Source organism: Hydra vulgaris, chromosome 10 (assembly GCF_038396675.1).
Source record: "Hydra vulgaris chromosome 10, alternate assembly HydraT2T_AEP".
NCBI classification, from domain to species: Eukaryota; Metazoa; Cnidaria; class Hydrozoa; order Anthoathecata; family Hydridae; genus Hydra; species Hydra vulgaris.
The window spans coordinates 40,452,601-40,468,154 of record NC_088929.1 but is presented as its reverse complement, the minus strand read 5'-3'; the positions used below and the strand labels follow the sequence as shown (position 1 = coordinate 40,468,154).

At 27.3% G+C, this 15,554-nt stretch overlaps 2 protein-coding genes and 1 long non-coding RNA gene across 3 annotated transcripts; all 3 read left to right on the top strand.

Moving 5' to 3' along the window:
* The first annotated feature begins 334 nt into the window (after positions 1 to 334).
* Positions 335 to 1,766, top strand: LOC136086345 (receptor-interacting serine/threonine-protein kinase 1-like). Its single transcript, XM_065808640.1, has 4 exons — positions 335 to 1,021; positions 1,213 to 1,269; positions 1,372 to 1,528; positions 1,753 to 1,766. Exons 1-4 carry the CDS (start codon positions 335 to 337, stop codon positions 1,764 to 1,766), a joined length of 915 nt encoding a protein of 304 aa, XP_065664712.1.
* Positions 1,767 to 11,376: 9,610 nt separating this feature from the next.
* LOC136086344 (uncharacterized) lies at positions 11,377 to 13,012 on the top strand. Its single transcript, XM_065808639.1, has 2 exons — positions 11,377 to 12,022; positions 12,720 to 13,012. Exons 1-2 carry the CDS (start codon positions 11,377 to 11,379, stop codon positions 13,010 to 13,012), a joined length of 939 nt encoding a protein of 312 aa, XP_065664711.1.
* Positions 13,013 to 13,205: 193 nt separating this feature from the next.
* LOC136086599 (uncharacterized) lies at positions 13,206 to 13,950 on the top strand. Its single transcript, XR_010641458.1, has 3 exons — positions 13,206 to 13,304; positions 13,562 to 13,621; positions 13,849 to 13,950. It is a non-coding gene; the product is annotated as an uncharacterized LOC136086599 (long non-coding RNA).
* The last annotated feature ends 1,604 nt before the right edge of the window (positions 13,951 to 15,554 follow it).

Sequence of the window (15,554 nt, the reverse complement as noted above, 5' to 3'; positions counted from 1 at the left end):
TCTTATAGGAAATGTCCCCGTAAATTCATAATGTCGTCTTTGTTTAAGGAAAGTGTCTTAGAAAATGCACTTATAGTAAATGTTCTCGCAAATCCACTAAATATTGTATTTTTTGTTTCTTCGCTTAAACTTTTCCGATTTAAGCTCCAAAAAAAAAGGAGGAAAGAAAATGGAAGATCTGGTAAAGCATTACGATTTTCCAAATTTACCTCTCAATTTTTCAAATAAAATTGACGAAGGTTCTTTTGCCAATATCTATTTGCACACTATACGTGAAAAACCTGTCGCTTAAAAAATTTTCAAGGCAAGTTTACCAAAAAAAAAAAAGATACAAATGTGCATAAACCTCAAAAAGCTCAAGCATGGCAATGTTGTTCGATTTAAGGGCTATTGTTTAAGGCCTTCAATTATTGGATTTGAGTATTGTTGTGTCAAGTTATATGGAGATGACGTAAATAACTTGTCGCATCTTATTGCTGTATTAAATAGTGATAATATTTTTGAGTTAAATGATCGATTAAATTACATTTCTCAAGTTTTGAATGGACTAGCATACCTTCACCAAGAAAACATTATTCATTGCGATCTAAAACCCTGCAATATGCTAGTTAAAGGAAAATCTGAAAAAGATTTAGTAATTAAAATAGCTGACTTCGATGAGCTTTTGAGGTTGAAACAAACAGTCACATCTAGTTGTACAACGTATTCTCATTTTAGAGGAGTGACGTTAAGTTATACTGCACCTGAACTTTGTCAGTGTATTGTTCTAAAACCATCTAAGGAAAGTGATATTTACTCTTTTGGAGTTTCTGCTTTTGAAATACTATCTGATGCTTCTGCTTGGGATGAAGTTCTTCCATTGCTAAATGATACAATGCTATTAAATGGTCTCCTTCATGGAAAAAGACCAAACATAAAAAAACTGGAAAAATTATACACATCAAAAGAATGTGAACATGTTTCTTTAGCTATAATTGAATGTTGGGATTCTGATTTTACGAAACAACCAACATCAGAGATGGTGAAATTAATTTTTGTTTTTAAATAAGAAAGCAATATCATAAAAAGTTGTCTTACCTGTACAAGATTTGAAAAAATGTTGTTTAATTGAAAAAATAATATCTATATTTTTTTTAATTACATAGTAATTATAGTGTATATTTCGAAAATTATTTTAAAAAATGACTATTTATATTTAACAAAAAACTTCAGCTTAAAGAACGATTCGAAAGTTTGACTAATAAACCATCTCTTCAATTAACAAAAAAGGTGAACAAAGTATTTCTTTAATATTTTTCTCAATCTCATTTAAAGTGCTAGCATTTCATATAGTAAATCACTACTATTACTATAAATATATAAAATTATCAGGTTATTTTGAAAGAACAAGTAAATCTTGAAGTAGCAGTCGAAACAACACTGCATAAATACCCTAAACGTGGCAAAAAAGTTGAAGATGTTTCTATAAATTATGTAGGGAAGACAGATCCACCTGGTTTCCAAAAACATTATATTAACAAAGATATCGGTAAGTTAAATTTCTATTTAATCCTGAATTACATTTCTAATAAATTAAATTTCCATTTGATTTTTCTCGCCTAATTATTTAACATATATAAATAATTCCTATACATAAGTAATATTTTTGTAAATTATTTACCAAGCTACAACTTCATTCAAAAATTCATAATTTAAGGAAAGATTAAATTACAATATAAGAAAAGTTAAAATGTTAAATTTTATTATTGAAAGCTTTTGGATATTAATGTAAACAGGGTTTGGAGTTTTCACACTTTTGCCAAGAAAGAAAGGTGAGTTTCTATTGGAATATCGTGGTAAAAAAATGACAGCTCAAGAAGGGAAGTTACTGGAAGAAAATCATAAAAATCGTGGAAATGGTTGTTACCAATACTTTTTTACTTTTCAAGGTAAAAAATTGTGGTAAGTTAAATAACTTTCTTTTAGCGTTTTTTTATTGACTCAATCTGAAAGTCAGCGTTGAAAGTCAGCGCCGGCTTATGGCATTATGAGCTCCTTTGAATTAGAAAAAATATTGTAAATTTTGGGCTCCTTTGAATAAGAAAAAATAAGGCAATAATGCTTGAAATAATTTTTTCTTTTTTTTTAAAGGGCCCCTTTTTTCTAACGGCCCTACCGAAGCTATACGTGTGGGAACTATAGTCCCTTAAGTCCCCACGTGGAGCCAACATATTTGAAAGTTGATAATCTGTAATAAATATATGTGAAAAATAATATAAGTCTATAATAAATAGTATATAAAAATAAATATAGCATATGATTTTTTTTTCTGCAAACAAAGTATCACTTAGTTTTTAATTATTAGATATTTTTAAAATAGCATTGATGGAACCGAAGACACGAATTTGGGAGTTTTTGTTAATGACTCAAAAGCAGGAAATTGTGCAATGCATATAAAGGTTTTTGGCAACATGCCTCATTTATGTTTGTATGCACTTAAAGACATAGAAAAGGGCACTGTGTTGCGGTACAACTATAATTCAGTAAATTTATGGTGGAGAAAGGTTTGCATATTTTAAAAGTGTTTTATACTATATCTTTTTTGCCTGTGAAAATTAAATTAAGATATATGAAGTCCTATTACTTTTTCAAAAATTACTAATTAAAAGTTAGTTTTTTATTAAAAAATATAATTCTATTAGTTAAAGTCAACAAGAGAAAGCTTTAAAATAGATGATTTGAAAAAAGCAAGTCAGTCTGTAAGTAGTATAGTTGTAATTTCTATATTTTTTAGGCTAATTATATTTTCTATTTAAATACGTATATTACATATATCTATTTAAATAAATCTAATATATACTTTGTGATACCAGAGAAATTAAAATCGTTTGTATTTATAATTATTTGTAAAGCACTAGAAAATTTAAATAACAAAAAAATTCTTTAGTTGACAAGGATTGGGATTGTGCTGTTGAGGCAAGTAGCAATAAAGTAATCAATGTTTCAAACAAATTGTCAAAGGAAATTTTCACAGAAAATAATCAGAATGTAAATAATTATTTTTTTAGCCTTTTCTTCAGTTTTTTATGAATAAAGTAGGATTAAAATTTATAATTGTTTTATAATATTTAAAAATTAAAGTTTTAGAAATATTTTGTTTTAAGTAACGCTTAATACGCTGCATACTGAATTATTATGGTTCATAGATATCAATTGATGAGCATATTGATGTTACTTGTTCATATCCGGTTTTCCCTGAAGTTTGTATGAAAAAGGTAAGTTAGAAATTATTTAATTACTTATATAAATAGTTATAAATTTTTTAACCCAAGTAATTAGCAGTTCCAAAGTATTTAGCAGACATGATTTTATCACATTTTATCACACTCAATCACATTTTCATTAACTCATAACTTATAACTATTTTGAGTTATGGTAATATAGCACAGTGGTTATTGTGCTTGCCTCAGAAACAAGAAACCCCTAATTCAAACGCAACTCTAGGCAAGTTTTGCGAAATTAGATAGGAGGTGTTAATTTCCTGTTAAACCTGAAAAACACTATTTTATTTTTATATCTTTGCTTATATTTTGTCATTGCAGTTTGTCGAAAAGAAAAATAATGTTTTAAGTCCATATCACTCCCAAACTGGGTAAGTAATACATATATAAATTAGTATTAAATTTTATCAATTGTACTGATGAAGCTTCATTTATGGATTTCAGGGGTAATATGCATTAGGGTGTGTCATACTATGGTCAAAATTTAAAAATTCATACTTATCAGTGGCATTTTTAAGAAAAGGGTGAGGTTTAACATATTAAATTCAGAACTATCAAAAAATTTGAATTTAAATGAGTTTAAGCTACCAGGGAACTGCCTTGAAAATTGCCAAAAATTGTAATTTTTTGATATTTTCATATTTTCAGGGTTAATTTCAATATCTTAGTATTATATCGCTTTAGAACAACCTTATCAAAAGAAATTATAGCAGGATAAACAAAATTCGTTTAATAGTTATACTGTTTCAGAAATTTTGGTTTACAAAATACTTAAAAATTAGTATTTTTGCAAAGTTTTGTATGTATTTAACTTATACATTCTATTTGATGAATGGCTACACACAAAACTTTATTCAAAAGTATTTTGCTTTAATATTTGTTATGCAAATTATATATATATATATATATATATATATATATATATATATATATATATATATATATATATATATATATATATATATATATATATTTATATATTTATAATATATATTTATGTCTTTCTAATTTTAAAAGTTACTAGATAAAAAATAATATTAAAATTAAAATGGCTACTGGAACAAGATGGAAAAATGGTTCTTGTCTACGTCAATATTTGGGATCTCGAAAAGAGTTGCCAACAGCTGAACTGCCAACAATGAGAGATGTCCTAAAATATGGTATTTTTTTAAGAGAAACAAGTAAACTAAACTGAAGAAACTATAGCAATTCTGAGTTGATCTAGGATGTTTATAATAAACTTTCAGAAAAATGGCAAATGGCCAGTGTTTTATTTGTGCCTCCCGTAACTTGTGTAAAGCATAATTTGGTAACAAGACTTATAGACGCATGGAACAAAGCTAATCTAATTTCTCAAAACAAAGCAAGTAAAGTTATAAAACAAAAGTTTAATTTCATTATTGACAAACTGTTTGACTTGGTGGAGTGTAACTGTAAAATAGTTCTTTGTTCTGAGCAATGCTGTCCTCCTGACTGTAAATTTGGTGCCCACATTACCTGTATCTGTCCTAGGGAGAGAAAAATACCAATTATTGAACTGGTTTATATAAAAGGTATGAGTGACCATACGACAATCATTATAAAAGTGTTAGTAAAGCTGAAAATCAAATTTAATAATATTTTACTAATCTCTTTGATTATTTTAAAAAGAAAATTTTATTTTAATTTGTCTAGTTGTAAGCTAAATGTTGCTACCTTTTTTTTAGCCCAACGAGAAAAGATTGGATCTTTTAGTTCATATCAACTTGGACCTGCTGATTTGATGGAGTCCAAAAGGTTCAAAAAAGTACAAAGTTGCAAACGAAGAAGAGAAGAAGAAAAACAAACGAGAGAAAAAAAACACATAACGCAAGAAGAAAATAATACTCAAAATGAACAAGATAACGAATATGATAATTATAAAGAGTTTGAATCTGAGGAAAATGAGATTTTTTCTATTCAAAAGTCTTGTACAAAATATTTAAAAAAATCTAGAAATTATGAAGATATCTCTAATATTGCATTAGCCAGTATTCGATATGGTGTTGGTTTAAGAGCAACTGCAGTCATAGCTACTGCAGCATGGGTAGATGCAGGACTTGTATCCCAAAGTGACACTAGATTAATAATAGATCACAGTAAAGTTTGGAGAGCTAGGGATAAAGTAATGAATGAAGTTGCTATTCAGTTTGATGATTATTGCAATAAAGAGATTATTGACTGCATATTTTTTGATGGACGAAAAGATCTTACTAAAGTATTTTTAACTGTTGATGGATCAGACAGACAGTATCCGGCTAAAGTTAATAAAGAACATTACACTATTTGTTCTGGTGATGGTAAGTATTTATTTCATTTCACTCCAGCTAAAGAAGCAAAAAAGAACCACGCTGAAATTATAGCAGATAAGATTATTGAGTATACTGCAATGATGAACATTAATGTACACTTAAAAGCAATTGGTGGAGACTCTACCAATGTAAACACTGGTTGTGATGGAGGAGTAATGCACTTTATGGAGCTGAAATTAGGGCGAAAGTTAAATTGGATTGTATGTGCTCTACACACCAATGAATTACCACTCAAACGTCTAATTAAATTGTTAGATGGAGAATCTAAAAGTGGTAAAAAATGGAGTGGACCCATTGGAAGCTTACTTGATAGAGCAACCAATCTTGAAATTAACCCTTTTTTTAGTAAAGTTGAAACTGGTGAGCCTCTAATTAACTTAAGTAATGATGTGGTTAAAGACCTTTCTACAGATCAGTATTACGGCTATCAAATAGTTAACGCTATACGCAGTGGTCATGTTCCTCAGCAACTAGGACTTCTTGAAATTGGCCCTGTTAACATGGCCAGATGGCTAACAACAGCCAATAGAATATGTAGAATTTGGGTATCTCATCATGATCTTCAAGGCGATGCAGCCCAAAAACTTCTTAAACTAGAGTTCATTGTGGGAGTGTACTTTCCTGTCTGGTTTAACATCAAAGTTAAACATAGTTGGACAGAAGGACCAAAACATGCTCTTTACCAGCTTAAGTTGCTTCAACACCAGTCATTCGATATTCAGAATACTGTCATTCCAACTATTAAGCAATCTGCTTGGTATGCCTTCTCTGAATCTATTCTTCAAACTATGCTTTGTTCTGAAAATAAAGAGGAGAGAAGTTTCAGTGTACTCAAAATTCTAGAAATAAGAGGAGAAGGTGATGAAAATGAACAACTAGGAGATCTATCTGTTAGACCAAGAAGGACACCAGATATCAATACTAAGGCAACTTGTCTCAAGGATCTTATTGATTGGAATGAAGCTTTTGAACCACCTTTGACTTGTTGCATGACAACTAAAGACATCAAAGAGTATTTATTTAAACCAATGATTGTACCAAACTGGTGTTGCCACACTCAAGCTGTCGAAAGATGTGTAAAAAAAGTTACCCAGGCATGCGAAAATGTTTTTACAGAAGATAGAAGAGATGGTTGGATTAAAGGACTAGAGTTATCACAGAAGTTGATGTCACGTAATCTATCTAACCAAAACCTTATTGGCTTGACAATGTTTAAGAATTAATCTTTATTGTACTTTATTTTAATAAATGCCAGTAAATGTTGTGTGGATCTATTTAAAAGTTTTATTTTTAGTTCCAAAACAACCTAATTTTACAGTTTCAGTGGTAGGCAGTGGGAGGGGGCAAACCCCTCTATTTGTTTTTACAAAAATATTTTTTTTTTTAAAAAAAGAGATAGCGTTTTTTTACGTTTTGTAAGTTTTCTTTTTTTAATACTTCCATTTTTTAAATTTTTACCTCCCCCTCCCCCCCCCCGGGCTTTTGGTGAAATAGTCTCACTGACTACCTGGTAGCTAAAACTTTTTTTTTTTTTTTTTTTTTAACGGTTCTAAGCTTTTAATATTATACCTCACCCTTTTTTAAACTATGCAAAGTAAAATTCAAAAAAAAAAAGTATGACACACCCTAATATGCATTGTAAGTCAAAATTTAATTTTTTGCATTTAGACAATGGCTGGCTTCAAGTTGCTATGGTTTGTTGAATGGCAATTTGTGTAGCGATTTTTGTGAAGTATTATCTGATGCAAATGTATTTTTTTTTAATGAAATATATATATATATATATATATATATATATATATATATATATATATATATATATATATATATATATATATATATATATATATATATATAAAGAATCTAAAGCTATGCTATACTATAGCTGTAGTTACTGTAGTATAGTAACTTTAGTATTTTATTTTGCAGTTTCTTTAGATTTTTTAAAATAATTTGATTTTAAAGGAGCTTTTTTTTCGCTGCATAACAACCTTTAAAGTTTTATAGGTTTATAGATGGTTTATAGTTTGATTTGGTACTTTCATTTGGCCATTAGAAAATTAAATGAACTTTGGTTTGAAACTAATTAAAAAGTCAAGTTTTCCTTTTTAAAAAAGAAAATGAAATTATTACACTTGCATATTAGGTCCCATTTATCAATGAAATTTTTTTTTCCTAAAGAATATTAAACTGGTTCTCAAAAGAACTAAAATTTTATAGAGGTTTCAGAAATAACAATAGTTTTTAATGAAAATCAATAATTTAAATTTTATATATAAAAAACAATATACTTTAACAAAATTTTATTTATCAAAAACCATTATTATTTATCAAATTTTTATAAAATTTTGGTTCCTTTGAGTATAGTATACATGAAGTATAGGTTGTTATACTTTAGGAGAAAAAAAGTTTACCTGATATATGGAACCCAGCATGTAATCTTTATTTTTTTCTATTCATTATAAGCTGTATCATTTTTTGTTTGTGTGCATTTAATATATTATGTTTTAATTTGATAAATAATGTTTATTGTAATTGTTTTTATATTTATGTTAATCAGTATTTGCAATAAGAGTGTTTAAAATTATTACGATTTTTTATATAATAATATGTAATATAATAATATAATTAATATAGAATAACAATGTAATTTAATTATAAAAATTGGTCAGAATATACTTATCATATTTGTTTTTTTGGATTTGGAGTCTTTGATAAAAATAATTTAATTGTTTTGTTTTACTTTTGTAATATAAAATAAGTTTAATGACTAAATTATTTTTTTAAAGTTATATATTTATTATATATTTTTTTCTATTAGAATATCGATTTTCATGTTGTTTCGGCAATTCCGGATCAGGTATAATAATTTGATGAGAAGTTTTATTTATCAGATTTTTAAGACAGAAGCAGAAAATTTTTAATGTTATTAATATATATTTTTTATACATATAAAACTCTAGGTTTCTGTGATCAAAGATTCTGGTGTTATGATGAATGATTTATTTATTTCTGAATCTGATTCAGATTAGGAAACTGTAAGTTCATGAAATTTTTAATTCTACTTAATTTATAAATTAAAGTGATGCAAAAAAGATTTTTTCTTTTCTTTTTGTTTATATGATGCTATATTGGATAAGTTTCTTATTCCAGTAAACAAACCAATTCAAAGCCAGGAAACAAAATGTGATGTAGAGGTAGAAAATTTTCTAGATATGAAATATACCATCAGTGATATCATTGAATTTTAAGAAAGTTATACACAATAAATTTTCTAACAACATTTAATTTTTTAAAACTTGCAAGCAAAAAAAGAATTAAGAAAAAAAATTTAAACCATTACCAATTTAAAAAAAACTTTTTTTAAATTGGTAGAGTTGCTTTTGCTATGAAAAATAGAGGGGTTGCTTGTTGAGGTTGCTTATAAGCTTTAGATGGTTATTTTCCTTAAGATGGTGTTACAATAAAAGTTCTCTGTTCTGTTCCATAGTAGTGTGGATTCATGTATGTAAAAAAAAAAATATTATTGATAGTAATTTGTTTTTCCAATTGAAATGTCATTTTTTATAGTTTTGCAATGCATTCTGAATTCTGCGTTCTTAGTTTGATTTAATGCAATTGGTTGATGAGGGAGAACCCCATGTTGAGTAAGTAATGTTATACACATAACAAAATAGTTTTATAAGTTTTATTTCATAAGGTTGCATTGTGTTGGAAATTTCAGGAATTGAAATTTTTATTATTTAGACAATGGGTTACCTCAAGTTGCGTTGGTTCTTTGAAGAGAGATTTGTTCGGAGTGCTATCTGATACAAAGGTATATTTTAAGGAATTATAATGAAATATTTTATTTTTTTAAACTGTGTTTGTTATTATTGCAATTATCTATTTGATTTTTTAAAAATTAAAGAAAATTAATTTTTTGCATATAAAAAATACCATCATAGGTTTGTAAAGTAAAATATTATTGTTCACAGCATGGTGGAATGATTATCATTTGTTGCAAAAATAATGACTTTTTTTTTACAGGTATCCATTTGAGTCATCACCTAATATCTTCTAAGCTGATGATTTGTTTGAATAATGTTCATATTTTCCTTTATCTCCAACCTTTAATAGGTGTTTATTCAAATATTATTATTATTTTAACTTATTTACTGCCAACAAGGTTGCAAACAACCACTATTTAATTTGGGAGTTACAGAAAACAGAGAGCAAACTTAAAATGAAAAATTTAAAGGTAAAGTGCGAATTTAATTTGAGATAAAAAGTGTGGAAAAAACTAAAGAAATTGTTCTAAATTATTAAAAAGCACATGCATAAACGGCTTATTTGGTTAAAAAATTATTCTATGCCAATCAAAAAAATTCCCGTAACTTCCAGATACTCAAACTTTTCTGATTTAAATTACCTTTTAGTGTTCATGTTATACCTAATCCCCATCATTCTTTTTTTCTTAGAGGTCATGACAAGACATTTTTTCTACACAATTAAGATCTTTCTCATAACAATCTCATACAAATTTGTAATTAAATTTAATTAAGTTAGCTCAGGTTAAAAATACAAAAAAGCGTTAAAAAATTATTTATTTTATGTGGAGTAGTAAAAATGCTGTTTAAGCACCACAGTTTAAAATAGTTGTGTCTAATTAAGTTATGGTTTTTGAGTTTCATGGTAAGGCGAAAATTTTATTTTAAACTATTGCTTAATTTAATAAATTATTAATTTAAATATATTATGAATGAATTGTGAATCTTCTTGATTTAAAAAAAATATTTAAATAAAATTTATCATTAGACCCAGAAAAAGAAAAGTCATAGACCTCAACGCTATTGTGTCTACTGTAAAAAATCTTTATTTAAATTGACACGGCACATGAAGCGAAAACATAAAGATGAGATTGATGTACAAGAGGCTCTCTTACTTCCAAAAGAATCACAAGTCAAGGCTTTTGCTCAACTTAGACGAGAGGGAATAGTAAAATACAACAAAGACCAAGCAATTTTAGATTTTCCTAAGTATGTCTCAGAAAGAGCCTTAAAAAAACCAAAGGACTTAACGAAATGTAGTTTTTGTAAAATTGTAATCGTGAAAAGAACATTCTCGAGGCACAAAAAAATATGTCAGTTAAGAGCTAATGATCACGTTTTGCAAGTTCCGTTGACTGTTTCAGAATTACCTGAATCATCACAGTACAATAATTTATTCAAAACTCATATTATAGCAAAGTTCCGAAATGATAAAATTGGTAAGGTATGTAGAACAGATCAAACCATTCTAAATATTGGTTCAAAGTTTTTTTGGAAGTTAAACATAAAGCAAGACAAATCTGTAAAAGTGTATCGAAGTATACGCAATGAAATTCGTCGTTTAGCACATTGTTACGTTTTGTTCCTAAAACAAGTGGGAGTTACAGAAAAACATAATAACTCATTAGATATGTTTAATCGAGTGAACTTTGATATGCTAGCCAATGTTATTGAAATTTATACTAAAAAATATAATTCAGATATTAAAGCAGGATTAAAACTGAAATTGTACTATTTGTTAAAAAAGAGTGCTATTGTAATGCAGTTCATTTTTTATAGCAAAGGCATGGATGCTGAAGCTGAAGATGTCCAGAAATATGTTTATACTTTAAAATGTTGGCAAGAATATCTTTTTGGCGATGCAACTTATAAGCTGAACGTTAGAAGTCAAGTCAACTTGCGAAAACCTGCAAAACTGCCTTTAGAGGAAGATCATACTGCGGAATACTCATACTGCGGAAATATATCTTGGAAACTATGAAACTGTTATGTGATGATTATGAATTTCATGATTTGCATAGTTATGTAAAACTCAGAAATTGTGCTTGCGCCAGATTGACTTTGTTATGTGACAGGCGTGGTGGTGAGCCGGCGCGCATGCTATTAACGGATTGGAATCAAGCCTATAACAATGAATGGATTGACAGTCAAAGAGTTTTTAAGCTTGACAAACTTGAAAATATTCTTGTTAAAACAATGAAAATAGCTTATATGACAGGTAAGGGAAATAACCATCTTGTCCCTGTCCTGATACCACAAGATACTGTTGGTGCCATTATTAAAATTGCTAGTAATGAGTTGCGAGAACTAGCAGGAGTATCATCCGAAAATAAATTTCTCTTTGCTAGTGCTCAGGATTCTGATGCTCACATTTCTGGTTGGCATGTTGTCCATGAACTATGTAATGGTCTCCCTCTAAAAAATCCCTATGACATTATAGCTACAAATAATCGCCATCGAATTAGTACTTTATTTGCTTCTTTGGATGTTCCTAAACGTGACAGGGAGTTGTTTTATTCTCACATGGGGCATTCCGAACAAATGAATATTAATTTCTACCAAGCCCCTCTAGCTTTGGAAGAAATTACAAAAGTTGGAAAGCATCTATTAGCCATTGATGCAGGTAATGATTTCTTTGATTTATGATTAGTTAGTCTTACTTTTTGTATTGTTTTTATTATATCTGAGTATTGATAAAACTTATAAATTAATTTTACACATATTTAATAAAACTTTTTACAACTGTAAAAAGTTAAACTTTAGTAAATATATGGGGAAATACTTATCTGCTGCACTTAACTTGTTTCTCTGTGCATTAGAGAAGCAAGTCTGTACTATATAAATGTAATATCAGCTGTGAAAGAAAGGACGATGAGTTAAAAAAATTGGAAAAAACATTAATTTCTATGTTTTTTGAGTTCTGTATCAAGTTGTCCTTTATAATTAAATTTGATTTAAAAAAATGATATTAGGAAAAAACAAAATTATGAAATTCCTAATTTCATTTTTCTTGGCAGGTTTAAAAGACAGCTTCTAAACCTACCAAGAAAATTGTCAGCTGTAGTTTTAACAGCAACTCTTAATAATACTTTTTCTGTTTGGTAATAATGAAACATTCAACATGTATTCAATATTTTTTAATTTTATTTCTCCTATTCTTCTAAGCTCAGTGAATAAATTGATTTTTAAATAGATATATCAAATTTAGTATACATGGGATGGGAAGGTTTTCATTCTATAAATCTTTCTTTGCTTTTTATTTATTTGCTTTTAATCATACAATAATTTTTAAACCTTGTTCTTTGTGTATATATTTTCAGGTGAATCTGGACCTTCAATATATTCAGGTAAAACTGGACCTTCAATATTTTCAAGTGAAACTGGACCTTCAATATTTTCAGGTGAAACTGGACCTTCAATATTTTCAGGTGAAACTGGACCTTCAATATATTCATATTATATTCAATATTATATTCAATATTATTTTCAATATTATATTCAATATTATATTCAATATTATATTCAATATTATATTCAATATATTCAGGTGAAACTGGACCTTCAATATATTCGGAACGAGGTACAATTACTGTTTTATTCAAATCTGCATTAACTAATAAATTTAAAAGTTATATAAAAATATATATATTTATATATATTTGAAAAAAGTAACTTTTTTCGTGGCCCTTTCAACCTTAGGGATTTCAGTAATATTAAAAAAAGTAGAAATAATTTAAATTCTTTAATTTGGTTGTTACATTCTCATTTGATTTAAAATTAATTTGATTTTCCAGTGATAAACTCTAAAAAGAGAAAAATATTGGAAAAAGATGAGATAGAGGATGAAGAAAATATTCAGTTTTCTTCTGCAAAAAAATACAAAACACGTTTAAAATTGTCTAGTGGTGAGAAATTGTCATTGTTTAAAATTTAATGTTAATGCAAGTGCACAAAAAAGCGCTGGCCGAATGGTCGTTATTAGGCTGATGTGTGCGATTTTATAAATTGTTTTTTTTTAACTTAGGTAAAAATGTTTTCAGAGGTTTTTAATCACTGTTTTTAAGATATGTAAATAAATAAAAGTGTTATCACGATTTATCATATAAGCATTTGATGAAAAAAAATTTCCTGAAATATTGAAAATACAAGAGTTTTTTTCCAGATGAAAACAGTGATTATGAAAAGGAGGAAGAACTATCTACAACAGCGCTTAATGATTTTGGTACAATTATAGACTAAATTATTTATAAGAATAAATTATATAATTTTTTTTTTATAAAATCAAAATAATTGTCCTTAATTTAAATAGTTTTATAATATTATTTAAAACTCGATATCTGAAATGAACTTTTTACTTTTTTTTTCAACGCTTTTACTTAAATTAAAAACTTTTTAGTTATTATGTTTGAGTGAAAATCTATTTAAAGTGAACGTTTTTATTCACTATAGATAATAATCGTTTTTACACACAGTGGAGCAAGAAGCAAACCAATGATCTTCTGGAATGGTTCGCTTCTTTTTTGAATGACAAAGAACGTGAATGGCCTGGTAACTTAAATCTTAATTGTTTATTATCCTTTTAATACTATAAAAAGAGTTTTAAAAACTCTGATACTTTATTTATCTTTAACCGATAAATAAAGTTAACAAACGAGCGACTAAAGAAGAGGAGCGCTAAGATAAAATCTGAGAATTCGGCAAAAGAGCGCATTAAAGCTATAAATCTGTAGTTAGAAAATAGATATATATATTTTTTTTTCATGAATGCTGAGTTTTTTTTTCTATTTTAAACTATTGTAATTTTTATTACTATTCAAGATGCATGTTCCCCATTTTTCCGTCTGTTAAGGTCGGCTTTTTTATGCCTCTTGAGTAAACAGACCCTGCTTTTCACTGGTTGTCTTTTCTTCTCATACCCCTTCCCCTTTTAAATTGATATCACAAAAATGTTTCCCCAATACTTTTGTTTAATATAATAAATAGCAATTGGCATACTCACTTACACTTACTCCTAAATGACAATCGCCGATTGTCATTTAAAAGTAAGTGTCGGATATGCGTTGTTATAAAACTTTATAAGCGAATTTAAAATGCTATTTTTAACTATCTTCGAGTATGTTTTTAAAATAAAATAAATATTAAGTAAAATTCTATAGTGACATCATTTTCTGATAACCCTACCCCTCCCTGGTCCTTTTTTGACCGTTTTATCTCAACCCACTCCCCTTTTTGCATGAGGTCCTTTATTGATAGCCCCTAATATTTGCAAATTAAAAGTTTATTAAAATCTTGAATAAAATTGTTTTAAATAAAAATGTTTTTTAGAGCGCCCATCGCGAATTTCGTGTATTCAAAAAAATGCCTTTTACAAAGAGATGCTATTTTAAACCAATTTAGCTTTGGATAAGTTAACAAGGTAAACTCAAACATAAGTTATATTTGAAAATATCAGTCACAGCACCAATTTCTACCTATTGGGTACCTCAAGAAACACTCACCCTCCTTTCCTTCTACAATATTTAATATATCCGGATACGTAAAATATCATATCCGGTCATAAATCTCTCGAAAAAAGTTGAAAAATGGCGCTCTTTCCACTGCGCTACAACGAAAAGTTGAGATTCACTATTTTTAGACAACACTTTAAACTATAATATATCGTAAATAACTAATAGTTAATGTAATAGTAATAGCTTCAAAATGAAAAAAATTTTCTAATAGTTTCAAAGTACTTTCCAAGAAATAATAAACTTTAAATTCTCAATCATGTTGCGCAAAAAAAAAAAAATTATTTCCACTTAAATTTTAATTTTTTTAGTTTGTCCCCGAAAATACGCACTTTTTTGTTTGTCCCCGAAAGTACACATTTATATATATATGTATATTTATGTATAAATATATATAAATATATATATATATATATATATATATATATATATATATATATATATATATATATATATATTTATATATGTATAAATATATATATATATACACACACATATATATATATATATATATATATATATATATATATATATATATATATAAATATATATATATTTATATATTTATATATGCATATATATTTATATATGTATATATGTATATATATATATGTACTTATATATATATATATATATATATATATATAC